General features: G+C 38.5%; 1 protein-coding gene across 3 annotated transcripts in view; it reads left to right on the top strand.

The window, feature by feature from the left end:
* Positions 1-13,926, top strand: part of FLNB (filamin B) — an 87,670-nt gene extending 73,744 nt beyond the window's left edge. For all 3 annotated transcript variants that reach the window (XM_058166490.1, XM_058166489.1, XM_058166488.1), the window contains 14 exons: positions 307-435; positions 1,102-1,275; positions 1,628-1,786; positions 2,004-2,207; positions 2,731-2,883; positions 3,277-3,399; positions 4,684-4,950; positions 5,184-5,321; positions 5,415-5,530; positions 8,094-8,226; positions 10,173-10,349; positions 10,531-10,749; positions 11,776-11,979; positions 12,340-13,926. In XM_058166490.1, the coding sequence (XP_058022473.1) occupies positions 307-435; positions 1,102-1,275; positions 1,628-1,786; positions 2,004-2,207; positions 2,731-2,883; positions 3,277-3,399; positions 4,684-4,950; positions 5,184-5,321; positions 5,415-5,530; positions 8,094-8,226; positions 10,173-10,349; positions 10,531-10,749; positions 11,776-11,979; positions 12,340-12,527 (2,384 nt within the window). In that variant the 3' untranslated portion in view covers positions 12,528-13,926. The remainder of the gene's footprint in view (positions 1-306; positions 436-1,101; positions 1,276-1,627; positions 1,787-2,003; positions 2,208-2,730; positions 2,884-3,276; positions 3,400-4,683; positions 4,951-5,183; positions 5,322-5,414; positions 5,531-8,093; positions 8,227-10,172; positions 10,350-10,530; positions 10,750-11,775; positions 11,980-12,339) is intronic.
* Positions 13,927-14,523: the final 597 nt, after the last annotated feature.

Below are 14,523 nucleotides of genomic sequence, written 5' to 3'. Positions count from 1 at the left end.
TGATGTTATATTTTATTTTTGTTTATTTTTATCCCAATTTATTATTTTTATAAATAACTCAAGGCTGTAAACATACCTAATATTCCTTCCTCTTTTTATTTTCCCTACAACAACAACAACCCTGTGAGGTGGATTGGGCTGAGAGAGAGAGAGGGGGGGGGGAGAGAGAGGGAGGGAGGGAGTTTCTGGCCCTGAGCCCTTGTTGAGTGAAGAACATTTATAATCTCTTTTGGAGAGGCAAAATAAGTAAAAGCATTAAAACCTGTGAGATTATGTGTATTGATGATAGACTTTTATCCTCTGCAGAGAGCCCCTTACAGTTCTATGTGAACTACCCAAATAGTGGAAATGTCACTGCTTATGGACCAGGCCTTGTCTATGGTGTAGCAAACAAGCCAGCAACCTTCACCATAGTCACAGAGGATGCTGGCGAAGGTAAGCATTAGCTTTTTAGCCTTAGTACACCAAAGATGAAGCAAATTCCATTTGAATGTGTTCTTTAATTTCCAAGTAATTATTCATATGAGCTTGAATTGCTGACTTAAGAGATATAAAGGTATTTTAACAACGAACATGGGCATAATTGCTCATGTCAGTATTTTATGCAGCAAGTACCAGTGCATTATGATACTCTTATTTGCTTAAGCATAATATTTCTAAAAGCGGTTTTTGCTACTTTATAGATATTACAATATTTTAAATTTATCTAAATATACTTATCATATTTAAAGGTTAGCTTGAGAATTTTGTATAGCGATTGAGTAAGCTTTGTGATTAAGTTTGGAATCTGTTGTTAAAACATCACATTGATGAGATAACAGCAATAATCTAGGATAAATTATGCATGCTATCTTACAAAGTTAGCATTGGATGTTTGTAGAACATCAAGTTCATCTTTCCACTTCAATTAATTCCCATAATTAAATATGATGATGATTTGATTATGGAGATGTTTAAAAAGGAAGCCATATTACTTGATCAGAAAATCTTCCAAGAAGGCCTCACACATCTGAAACTGCAAGTTTCTCTTCCTAATTTCAGCCTAAGTATTTGAAATATACATAGGACAATACTAGTAATGCTTTTCACCCAATGTGACAGGTGGATTGGATTTGGCAATCGAAGGTCCTTCAAAAGCTGAGATCAGCTGCATTGATAACAAGGATGGCACTTGCACAGTCACTTACCTGCCAACACTTCCAGGAAACTACAGCATATTAGTGAAGTACAATGACAAACATATCCCAGGGAGCCCATTCATTGCCAGAATCACAGGTATGAGAATATAAGAACCAGGTTTCTGATTCATACAGCATGCTAGATTTATAACTATATGTTTAGTTTGAACACTTTAACACTTAAAATATGTAACATTTTCATAAATTTCTACAAAGCTTGATATACCGGTAAAATGTGGAAATGTCAAGATTTTAGCCAAGAATTTACTATATAAAAGCATTAGAAATTGATAAGGAGCATATCCAAGTTCTCAGTTGGACTGTTGTCTATTGATGTCCAATTTATAGTTTCCATTTTTTCAACCATAATGCTCCATCTAGGAACCACTGAACTAGAATAGTCTTATGTATGTCGGCTGCTGGTCCTAATGGGATTCTTCTTTCCTAAGATGACAGTAGGAGGCGATCCCAAGTGAAACTCGGCTCTGCTGCTGACTTCTTGCTAGACATTAATGAGACTGATCTTAGCCTCTTGTCAGCCAGTATTAAAGCCCCGTCTGGCAGAGATGAACCTTGTCTTCTGAAAAGACTGCCAAATAACCACATCGGTAAGTCTCTCTGATCTTCTAGGGATGTTGTGTAATTGTTTATGAATGTTTTTGTCAAGACCACAGTTAAAAAATGATAAATAGCTTAAATTTGAACCTCAAATTTGTGAATACTAGACTCCTGCTAGAGGGGGGGAGGGAAACGCGGACAAGGTATTGTTCTCTTTGTTTTGTGAGGTACAGAATTGAAATTTTTCCGCCATGCTTTTTCTGGCAGGTATCTCATTCATTCCTCGAGAGGTGGGAGAACATTTGGTCAGCATAATGAAGAATGGAAGTCATGTGCCCAACAGTCCAGTGTCCATTATGGTAGTTCAATCTGAGATCGGTGATGCAAGTAGAGCAAGAGTTTCTGGTCGTGGTTTGGTTGAAGGTCGCACTTTTGAAATGTGTGACTTCATTGTCGATACCAGGGATGCAGGTCAGTAATACAAAGCCTCTTCATTTACATGGACTTCTTATGGTTTAACTTAGGAAATTGCCTATTCCTATACATGTAAGAAAAGAAAGAAATACCTTTGACAATTCAGTGGATTTATCATTGTTTGAAGCAATTTTGTTCAACTCTGCAGTAAGCAATAACATTGTCCAGTTTCTGTCACTAGACGAAATTAAAACTATGGTTTAATTCCTAATTTGAATTATAAATTGTCAAGATCAAAAATATAGAATGCTTGGTTTCCTGAGACTGCATGCAAAATAGAAAAGGGTTCAATGGTGTACAGTTTTGATAACTTAATACATTATTATTATTATATATAACTCATAGCATTATGCTGTATCATGAATCAAATATTTGGTGATTTCTGCCCATGAGCATGCCCTGACAGAAGAAACTTGTAATATCTTGATTTTTAAAGGATAAAACTTCTAGGAAATACTTCACAACTGCTCATCATTATTGGTGATGTTCATCATTATTCACTCTACATCTTCTTTTTTAGGGTATGGTGGAATATCACTGGCAGTTGAAGGACCTAGCAAAGTGGATATCCAGACAGAAGATCTTGATGATGGAACCTGCAGAGTGTCATATTTTCCAACTGTCCCTGGTGTTTACATCGTATCAACTAAATTTGCTGATGAGCATATCCCAGGTAAGAATGAAAGGAAAATTAGTTAAATTAATGCTAGTTGTTTTGGAAACCCACAGCATACCTAACAGTATGAGTAGAGTACAAGAATACTGAAAACACTGGAAGGAACAGCCTGATTATCTGGAATGTGAATTTTGTTCACTTTATAATCCTCTAGGTTATTTAAGATAGCACCTTTCAATGTTGAACTATTTAGTGTGATGAAACAATGGCTCTCTTTTAGTCATTATCAAACATTTGCTGCTTAATGTTTAATTGTTATGATGTAATTATACATTGTACAAGCCAGTCTTGTAGCTAGTATCTTTCTGAAAACGCTTTACCTACCTAAATTTTGGTATCTGCACTGTTGATAAGTGGAACTCAACATGATCTTGTATATTCTAATTAAAGGCAGCCCTTTTACTGTGAAAATAAGTGGTGAAGGCAGGGTCAAGGAAAGCATCACACGCACCCGGCGAGCTCCTTCTGTGGCCACTGTTGGAAGTTTGTGTGATCTTAACTTAAAAATTCCAGGTAAGCTTTGTCATTTAATAAATATTTAAATAAATAGTGCCTAAAAATGGCAGAGTGAAATTTAAATGAAGAGAGCTTTTAGCATCCTTAATCGTTCATTAATTGATTCTGTTTTACTGTGTTTGCTTGAACAGAAACAACTTGAGTTCTCCCAACAATCAAAAGAACTCACAATAGAAACTGTGGTTGACCCATGAGGTCCCTTGGTTGAGAGTGGAGTTGAACCTGGCCCTGCCCAGGTTCAAGTCCAACATCATAAGCAGTGACTATGCTCCATTCATAATTAATCTCCTGTTTTGCAATTCCTCATTTGCTTTTGAGCAAAAGCATTAAGTGTTTGGCCTTTCAGATTTCATGCCTTGTACCTAGTTTATTTTGGGTACAGGTGGTCCTCAATGTATAATTGTGCAAAATTATGACCACCTCGGACACAGTGCTTTATATCCTATAAAGCTCTTCTGGCCATCACACCTCCATGGTCATGTAATTGAAGTCTGGGTGCTTGGCAACCTATTCTCACTTATGATTGGTTGCCAGACTCCCCTGTGATCATGTGATTGCCATTTGCAATCTTCTCTGCAAAGTCAGTGGGGAAGCAAGTAAGGAAGATTGTAGGCTGCTGCTACATGCTGAGAGGGACCTTGTTTCTTGGGGCTGGCCTCGTCTGCAGATTCTGAGCTCTGTTCCTGCACCCCACTGAAGGAATTCCTTTCCGTCCATCCACACCTCTTTCAGCCAGCCCTCAGAGATAGCAAGAGAGCTGAAATCCAAGCAGAGGGACTTCACAGTAAGGAAAGGAGCACCGGATGCCTCAGGCAGGTAGAGGAGGCCCACATAGGCTGTGCACAAGAGTCTCTTCACTCATGGGCTGAAAATCCTACTTGGATATCAGCAGGGAAGGTTTTTAGCTCTTGAATACAACCTCCCAGTGTCTCCTTCTCCACCCACCCAAGGCACCCCACCCTCCTTACCTTGTACTCCATCCACTCAACAATCTGCCAGATTGCTGGAGCGCCGGAATTGTGGTCTTTGAGTGAAGTAGTCATGAGGGCAATCTCATGATGTCTCGTTTAATGACTGCTTTGCTCAACAATTGAGTTTCCGATTCCAATTATGGCTGTACGTCAAGGACTACCTGTATCTACTTACTTCTTTCATCCTTACAAGTATCATTTGCTGACTGTAGTTATGGAGAAGGGAATCACTCCCAATTACATCTATGCCTGGCAAAATACCTGTCTGTAATTATTCCACTGTTATTTCCTTTATTCCCCCACCCCCCAGAAATTGATGTAGGTGATATGTCGTCCCAAGTAACCAGCCCATCAGGAAGGATTACTGATGCAGAAATAGTGGAGCATGACAAAAACACATACTGTGTCCGTTTTGTGCCACAAGAAATGGGAGTCCACACTGTGGCTGTGAAATACAGAGGGCAGCATGTGCCTGGCAGTCCATTCCAGTTTACAGTTGGGCCTCTTGGTGAAGGAGGAGCCAATAAAGTCAGAGCTAGTGGTCCGGGACTTGAAAGAGCAGAAGCTGGCATCCCAGGTAAGACCTTTACTGCTTTAGTCCAACCTTCTCAATACCTTTTACTCACCTGAACGTCTTTTTTTTTGAGTTGTATGTATGATTGTATTCTTAGAACAGGCTGATTCATTGCTTCTGCTGGAATATATTTTGGGATAACACCACTCTGTGGCAACCAATACCAGTACTACAAGAAAGGGATGTGGGGGGGGGGAGTCATGTGTCTTTCTCTGATTGGTTTATTTTGTTAACAGCTGAGTTTAACATCTGGACAAGAGAAGCCGGAGCTGGTGGTCTTTCCATTTCAGTGGAAGGGCCAAGTAAGGCAGAAATTGCTTTTGAAGACCGCAAAGATGGATCGTGTGGTGTGTCCTATACTGCTCAAGAGCCTGGTATGAGATTTAAGTGTGATGGGATAACATTATAACTTGAGAAGAGGTTGTTTGCTTTTCTAGTTTGCTTAATGAAGTTCTTGTGTCTTTCAGGTAACTATGAGGTGTCCATCAAATTTAATGACGAGCAAATTCCTGAAAGCCCGTACCTGGTTCCTGTGATTGCACCTTCAGATGATGCTCGTAGGCTTACTGTTATGAGCCTTCAGGTGAGACACAAGGAAATATCCCTGTAATTTACCGCAAGCTGATTTCATCCTTGTCCTCAGTGCTCTTAACCTTCCTAGTGTTGCTTCTTTGGAGAAAATCATTCTGTCTGGAGAAATTAGAGTTTTTAACTAAGAAACAGTGTTGTGCAGAACATAGCTTGATCTCCTTTGTGGATTAAGCTTTATATATATTGCTATTCACATTATTTTGCCACATGTAAGACATAAGTGCACAGTAATACTTGTAATAGCCAGCTTGTAGTACTACATCAGTAACTACCATTCATATTTAGGCAAAGTAGCATAAACTAATGCTAAGTGTGTTTTGAGAATGCAAATGATTGAACAAGCAGGGCTCTAGAGTGATTATAAAGCAGTAATTCATACTAGCAGGTTCCTGAAACTTAGAAAATTCATGGTTCAAATAGTTACTCAACATCAGCCAGAGGAAGAGTGAATTCCAGCTGTCATACAGTCAGTCAAATGGCCGGAGAGAAGCCACTTAGACCACTGATTCCACTATCTTTTAAGTTTAAGATGAAAGAAACACAGAAGATTTTACATTAAGGTTTGACCAGCTAGCACAGGGGTGTCAAATTCACATTGTCATGGCAGCATCACATGATGTATTGGGACCTTTCCTTTCTTTGCTAAACTGGGCGGGGGTGGGGCCCGCACGGGACGCATCTGGCCTGCGGGCCACAAGTTTGACACCCATGAGCTAGCATGAGTAAATTATTGCTGCACTTTGGAGTAACTATATTAAGCAGCACAATATTTTATTTAGTTAAATTAGGTATTGCTTGAATGAACTACTTTGCAAATGTGTGCATTGGTGCAGGTTTCTAGCTAAATCACACTAAAAGTATTACAAGGATGTGAATTAGCTGCTGTGGTATTGATGTTTTTCTTGTGTTTCATTTAAAGACTCCTGACAGAACGTGGATGTCAGCTGATTAAAACCCTAAAGAGGGAAATAAAGCTAATGGGAAGGCAGGGGCAGTGAAACAAGAAATTGTCTTATAGAGAAGCCTTTTGCATTTTGAACAGCTCTTGATTCACTTTTAATGCCTTATATGTAGGTTTGTTCAATAACCATTTATTTCTCTCTTGAGGGTAAAGCTGAAAATGAAATCTCAAGTAAGCTATAAACTGAGAGCAGAGCATTGCAATTTAAAACCATGGTGAATTATCTAGAACAGGATTAACAAACTCGCGTTGTCATGGCGGTGTCATGTGATGTATTGGTACTTCCCCTCCCCCTTCACTAAACACGGTGTGGGCATGTCCAGCGCACGACGCATCCAGCCCATGAGCTGGGAGTTTGACAGCCCTGATCTAGAATTTCCTAGAGGCAAAAGGAGGCCAGGCAGAACTGTGTAGTGATAAATGTTGCCCAACAGATACAGATTTACATATTCTTTTAGTTCCTTTTTCATAGTTCCAGGGATCCTCAAAGTACTGCATCTGTTCCCATGGTGGAAAGCATGATTTCCATGAAGAGAAAGCTGCAAGTAATCAACCATTATCTGATGATGCTACTGGCAATATGTTAATTATATGTTAACAAATGTTAACATATAATATATAATTAACATATACTGACTATGTTAATTATATGTTAACAAATGTTAGAAATAATATATAAACAATATGTTGACAAAAGAGACAATAAAAAAGCAAAGAAGGAAACAAAAAGACCAGAACATATCCCCAGCAGCGAAAACGTAGAAGCAGGAATTAACACCAAACAATCAAGCAGAAAACAATACCCTAATCAAAGAGACCAAGGAGAAAAACAATACCCACACTACTATTGGCAGGGCAAATTAATGTAAATAAACGAGCAAACCCCACACTCAGTAGCACTGCTGATGATACTTAGTCGGGAATGAAACGTCTGCAAGCAAACAACCAAATTCAGAGAACATTCTACAATATATTAATTGGCAAACCGCACTAAAAAACTAAACATTTCAGGAATTAAATTGCTGATTGCACCAAAATTATGAAGTAATTAGATGTCTGGTACTAATTTTTATGTCAGTATTCTAACTTCTAGATTTGCAGTGTTGCTAGTCTGGCTAGTGTGTGCAGTTAGAATAATTTAGAATAATAACTCTAAACTATCCTTTATTATCTTTCTATATGTTCCTGCACTTTTTGTCAAGATTAGAATTAACCCCTAAATAGATCTTATGTGTTTATACTCAGAAGCACAGAGGGATCTTACATGATTCTGCCTAGTTATTCCCTTCATGGAATAGTGAATGACACTCCCTTAATTAAGTTACATAGGTAAGTAGTAAGCAGTCAGGCTAGGGGTATTCAGGTATTTTATGGAACACAGAGTTACATTTAGAATAAAATAGATAAGTTCTCTTGATATTTTTGAAAAATTCAGTACAATATAGTTTGAAGATAACCATGCTTTGTTTTTCTATTGCTTTTTAGGCAAACTGCCTTTTTATACCTAGAGGTTGCAAAGTATTAAACTATATTTTGCATATTCCATATTAACCAAATGACAATGTCTGTGATTAATCTTGAATTGCGTTCTTAGGAATCTGGGTTAAAAGTTAACCAGCCAGCAGCATTTGCCATAAGGCTTAATGGGGCAAAGGGCAAGATTGATGCTAAAGTGCACAGCCCCATTGGAGCAGTAGAAGAATGTCATGTTTCTGAGTTGGAGCCAGGTGAGAAACTGCATACAAGCTCTCCAAAAACCTTCAGCAATTTAGAACTGGAGAAACTGTCTCCATCCATCCTAACTTACCAGTATGATATGACTCTAAAATTGGAAGAAGGAGTAGTGTTTGCCATCTTGAACTTTTAGGGGAAAGGTGAAATATTATTCATTGGAATTCAATAAAAAACCAAAAGTAAATGCAAGGCACTATGCTGCTACCTGCGGCATCCCAAGCGATCTCTCTTTTCTATCCTGTTGTATTGTTGTTGTTTTTTTAAGATATTCTAGCAATATCCTATTTAAAGAAGTTAGCCTCATCTTAAGTTAATGGGAGTTAATCCATTGTATAGCTCTAAATATGTTTTCAGAATATTTGCCAGGCTTATTTAGTGCTTTTCTAAGCAAGGACAATATTTAGATGTATTCATTGTGGAATAAATGAATTTAATCATTTTTAACCATATGAGGGGAAAAAACCTGTTCTCAGTGAGAGTCAGCTTTTACTTCCATTGGTGGTTATATCTAGTCTGAAGAAAATAAACAGGTTGCATTTAATCTGGTAGTAAAGCAGTGAGACCAGATTTAATTGTGACAAATCAAGCATTCATGAATCTTAGTCAATTCAGCCATTTGAAATGACCTGGGCTGATTTCAAATCAACCAATGTTTTTAGTACATGCATGCACAAAATTGAATGTTTAATTTTCTGAGTCAATTCTGATCAGTTTTCTAGACTCATAATAAATTCTTCCTGAATGAAAATCCCATTTATGAGTCTTTTCCCATATAGATAGTCCTTGTCTGACAACTATTTGTTTAGTGACTGTTCAAAGTTAGAAGGCCCCTGAAAAAAGTGACTTGTGACTGGTTTTCAGACTTATAACCATTGCTGCATTCCCATGGTCACATGATCAAAATTGGGGTGCTTGGCAACTGGAATGTATTTATGACACTTGCAGAGTCCCAAGGTCATGTGATTACCTTCCCAGCCGGCTTCCAACAAGCAAAGTCAACAGGGGGAGCCAGATTCACTTAACGGCTGCATGATTCACTTAACAGCTGCATGATTCACTTAATAGCTGCATGATTCACTTAACAACTCCAGTGATTCACTCAACAAATGTGGCAAAAAAGGGTTGTAAAATGGGGCAAAACTCACAACTGTCTTGCTTAACAATGGAAATTTTGAGCTCAAATGTGGTCATAAGTCAAAGACTACCTGTAATGGGCAGTAGGAATAACTTTGAGGAACAGGAAGAAGAGCCACTGTCAAAACAACCATCAGATAGAAGAAACCTGAGTCGGGGCACCACCTGAGAATACATCCCAAACAAGATTCTCCCTAGTTCTCATGAAGATAAAAGGGGAAGTACAATCAGACTTGCAAGAATCTGATACCATAAACTTATAATAAAAATAGTAGTGACCTGAATGACTTTCCTCATCTGATTTACTCTGAAAAGCTGACAAAGAGATAGTTCTCCTGTTTCTGTTAGAATCCACATAATAAATTCAAGCTCACAACTCCCTTTAATAACTAGTTCCCTTTGTTAGAAAATCTTCACTCATTAGTAGCTATCATTGAAACAAAGTGACTCTGTAGGTCTTTGAAAAAAACATCTATGCTTACCCAGGAATAGATTTTATTGAATGTACTGGTTTTTATTGGTGCAGATAGTTCTCAACTTGTGGTTGCAAGACCTGTGGTTTGGCCTATCCTGCGTTTCAGCTTCCAGTGACCCTGAGCCAGACCTCCCCAACCTGGCTTCTTGCAGCTGAATTGGGATTTTAAGATCCCACCAGCATGGCTTTTGGAATTCATGAAGTTCCAACCTGAACTAATTGGGAGTGTACCAAGTTGAGGAAGAAAGGAAGTTTGGAATGCTAAATATATATATATATATATTTCCAGTAGGAGGTTCCAGACTAATTATTTAATAATCTATGTTACAGATAAATACGCCGTCCGATTCATTCCACGAGAAAATGGCATTCATTCAATAGATGTGAAATTCAACGGGAGCCACGTTGTAGGCAGTCCTTTCAAAATTAGAGTGGGAGAACCAGGTCTTGTAGATAGTCCGGCTCTTGTTACTGCCTCTGGACCAGGCCTGGAGAATGGCTCAACAGGTAATTTCTTCTCTAGTTTGGTTTTGATTTTGCAAATATTGCCTTCTCCTTTTCAACTGGAATTGCAGTGCTGATTAAGAAAAAGCAAATTTGCAGCAGGTTGGTGGCATTTACAGAACTTATTGCTACATAAAATGTGTCAGTTTACATCTGTAGTTTTTATTTGTACTTTGCTTTCCAGGATTACAATCTATGTTTACTATAGACACTACAAAAGCTGGTCCTGGTACTCTTGCTGTTACAATTGAGGGGCCATCGAAGGTGAAAATGGATTGCCAAGAAGCTCCAGAGGGCTACAATGTAATGTATACACCGATGGCTCCAGGAAACTACTTGATTGGAATTAAATATGGAGGGCCTAATCATATTGCTGGTAGTCCTTTCAGAGCAAAGGTGACAGGTAAGAATAATCGCAATCATAATGGCTGGGTTCACATGTTAAAACAGGATTTTTTAGTCATGGCTTCCTGACCAGTCTGTAATGGCAAGCAAACTATAATGCTGATGTCATGTTCCCATTGGAGCCTGAATCTGTGGAGGAGGATGAGCTGGAGCTGGAATTGACTTGAGATTGAGGGGGCAGCTTTGTTGGCTTAGGAGGAATGTGGGGAGGAGCAGGACGAGGGAGCCCAGGACCCCTCAGGATTGGGATGGCTTTTTAGCAGGGAGGAATGGAGGCAGGATGACCAAGAGAGGGCAAGCAGTGGATATGAGGAGCGACGGACCTCAAGTGATGAGCAAGGACTGCCCCCTCCTGATCCCTGAGCATGGAGAGTGGAGAGAAAGTGGGAACAGCGCAGGCCGATCTGACAATTCGGGAGGAGAGTGCCCCGCCCCTCTTCACATGGCACACCTGCAGACTGAGATTTAAGGAGACACTATGGGGAGGCCTCTTTGTTGGGAACAAACACTGAATTTGTAGAGTTTGGTTTGCCGGTACAGACATTTGGAGTTTGCAGGACTGCTTGCTTCTTCCTTACTTCATGGACTTAGTGCCTTGTTCCTGACTTTATGGACACATTGTTTGTTCCTTGTTTCATGGACTCATTTCCCTGTTCCTTTGCTTTGCTGAACTGGGCACAGACAGAGACTGCTCTGGGTGTGTGTGTGTCTGGGTGGGTGGGTGCACACGCGTGCTTTCCTCTGGAACTTGCCAAGAACATGGGAGAGTTTGGGGGGAAATTTGGAGCTTTAAAGGGGAGTTTGAACCGTCATTCCTTGTCCTGGGTCATCACAGCTGAATTCATGGCTTGTCACATTTATGGCTTAGCCCTATGTGTGAATAAGCCCAAAGTATCTCCTGTCAAAGCATGAATGGAAGGATTATAAAAATGAAGATGGCCAGTAGGATTGTAGACTTGATTCACAACTATTTTATATAGCTATGAATTCTTGTGGTGAACATACCCATATTGTGTTTTTTTAGGTCAGCGACTGGTTAGCCCAGGCATCTCAAATGAGACGTCTTCTCTTATGGTGGAATCTGTGACTAGGTCAACCACAGACACCTTCTACAGAGGCATTCCCAAGTCATCCTCTGATGCAAGCAAAATTCTTGCTAGGGGTGCAGGGCTCTCTAGAGCCTTTGTGGGCCAGAAAAACTCTTTCTCTGTGGATTGCAGCAAAGCAGGTAATTTCTCTTTTAAAAGCATGAGCTCATTAATAATTTGACAGCGGCACCTGCGTTTTTAAGTTTACTGAAAACTTTTTAAGTAAATGTTCATTACCTCTTATGTCTTAGAGTGCCACTTAGCTGTCCTTAATAGCTGGAAATCAGATACTACAGCACAGTAAGAGGCCTATACAGTGACTGAGAAGTGTTGCTATTTCTCTTCAATACAGTAGTCACCAGGGCTGCTTGTGTTAATTTGGATTGGTACTATGTCTCCGCAGAAATGAAATGCTTATTGAAATTCTGTGATTTTCAATGATGCTAGGTATTGAATTCAACTGTAATATCAGTAACATTAACATTCTCTTTGGGCTTTAGGTTCAAATATGTTGTTAGTTGGTGTCCATGGACCTACAACACCTTGTGAAGAAGTATCTGTGAAACACTTGGGAAATTACCAGTACAATGTAACATATATTGTCAAGGAAAAAGGTGATTACCTATTAGCTGTGAAGTGGGGTGAAGAACACATTCCTGGAAGTCCATTCCATGTTACTGTCCCATAAATCCCTCTTGTTTCTTCTCAAGGGAGACCTTACATACAATACTGTGAGCAGTTTTGTGACCAATGTATACAGATAACTTTAAATGAAACCCAAATTAAATATATTTCAAAGTTGTTATTTGCCTTAAGCATCTTTGATATGCTTTGTAAATTTATTGTCTGCTTTAGTTTGTACTGTTCTGAATCAAAACACAATCATGTAATAAGGGCACTATGTTTTTTTCTTTTTGGTGGATTCTGGAATTTACATATTAAACTGGAATTTATCTTTGATAAATTGGTATCTTAAACTACTGACTTGCAATAGGTTTGTTTTTGAATTGGAAACATCTCACTTTGCTGTAGAATATCACTCTGATTGCTGTCAGTTAAAATGTTTCTGTAAAGACATTAGATGAAAAACCTGGTACTTAATATGCCCTTGTGTACGTGATATTCTTTTTCACAGCTAATAGTGAAAACTGTAATTAGTGTTATCTTTAAACACTAAAACGATTTGCATAATGGTTGGCTGTTTACATTTGGGGGAAAATTGATGTTTTGTTCCTTGAAGGAAACCAAATGGATGTCTTAAGCTATTCTGGAAGCCTTTATCAACTGATGCTTTATGCAGGTTTGGTAATGGATGGTGTAACTTTGATTGCCTTGAGCAATAGAATGCCATATTAAGTTGATATTCTAGCAAAGATGCACATTGAGAGGTGCTTGAAGCTGTGATTGATTGTATGCAATCACCCTTACTCCAGCTGTTTGTGTATACAATAATCTAAGCCTCCATGATTTCCTTTGGTAATGCCGGTTAATGATGAGGCAAAGACTAATCTAGGCAGTTGACTATTATGTGAAACTCTGAATATTTCTACTAATCAACAGTGCAAATTAAAATTGATTGAAAGAATTTGGTTCAAGGAGTTCATGAACAAATCTTAAGTGTTTTTTTGGAGGGTGGGTAAGAAAAGAACATTTATGACCATTCTGGTTTTCAATATGACAAAAAGTAAAGAAAAAGAAACCTTCCAAATATTGAACTAAATGTTTTCAAAAGCCTCTGGGGCTTCCCCCCCACTTTAAATGTGCTTGATGGATGAAAGCACTCAATGGAAGCAATTTAGTTGCTTTTCTTCTTTTTAGCAAAAGATTTCTACTTGGTCGGCTTTATTTTTATAGTTTTATATCAATGCACTAAGTCTAAGCACAGCTTCTTGAAAAGGAAATGGAATAGCCAGATTTTCTTAAAAAACAAAAAACTGGACTGTGTGCCTTAATGTGAAATGCTCACTACATTGTAAACTATCAGAAAAGCAAAATAAACTGGAATAAATGTAATATTGTATCTCATAACTTATTAAAAACCATGAATGTTTGCTTCAAGAAATAAAATGTGCATGTTAAACAACTAAGATGGGTTTCTGCAATAATTAGTTTTGCCCTTTTAACTTTAATATCAAATGGATAATATGACTTAACCTGAAATTCCCGCAGCCAACTTTCAGTGGAAATTAAATAGCATACAGGAATCAGATGCTTGGCAAAGCAAATTAGTTTTAAGTATGGAGCAAAATTAGCAATATATGTAAAAGTAAAGACCATGATGTTGACCATGTGGGAAGAAACAATATGAAAATCCATGCCAAGGCAATTCCTTTTTAAGCCAACTGAAAGAGTACAAAGACAAAAATCCAAGAACTCTTCATCAGGCAATATGGTTAAAAAAATGAGAGAAAAAGAAGAAAGGGAAATAAAGCTTGCATTGATTTAGAATCCTGAAATATTGTAGTAGATATCTTGTTCTGCTTAAAACAGAACCCAAAAGGCCAGTCTGTATGAGTAATTTAAAATCTGAAGTTTATACATGGGCCAAAGATAGATAAAAGGCACTTAAGCTACAGAAACCACATAGCCTTTAGTGATGGTGCTGACTTAATAAAAACTAACAGACTATGAAACCAGTCCTTTAGTGGGAAAGCAAGCCAATCCAGATGGATGTCGGATACTAC

This window comes from Ahaetulla prasina, chromosome 2 (genome assembly GCF_028640845.1).
Source record: "Ahaetulla prasina isolate Xishuangbanna chromosome 2, ASM2864084v1, whole genome shotgun sequence".
NCBI classification, from domain to species: Eukaryota; Metazoa; Chordata; class Lepidosauria; order Squamata; family Colubridae; genus Ahaetulla; species Ahaetulla prasina.
Note: the sequence above shows the minus strand (reverse complement) of the source record. Positions and strands in the feature narration are given on the sequence as shown.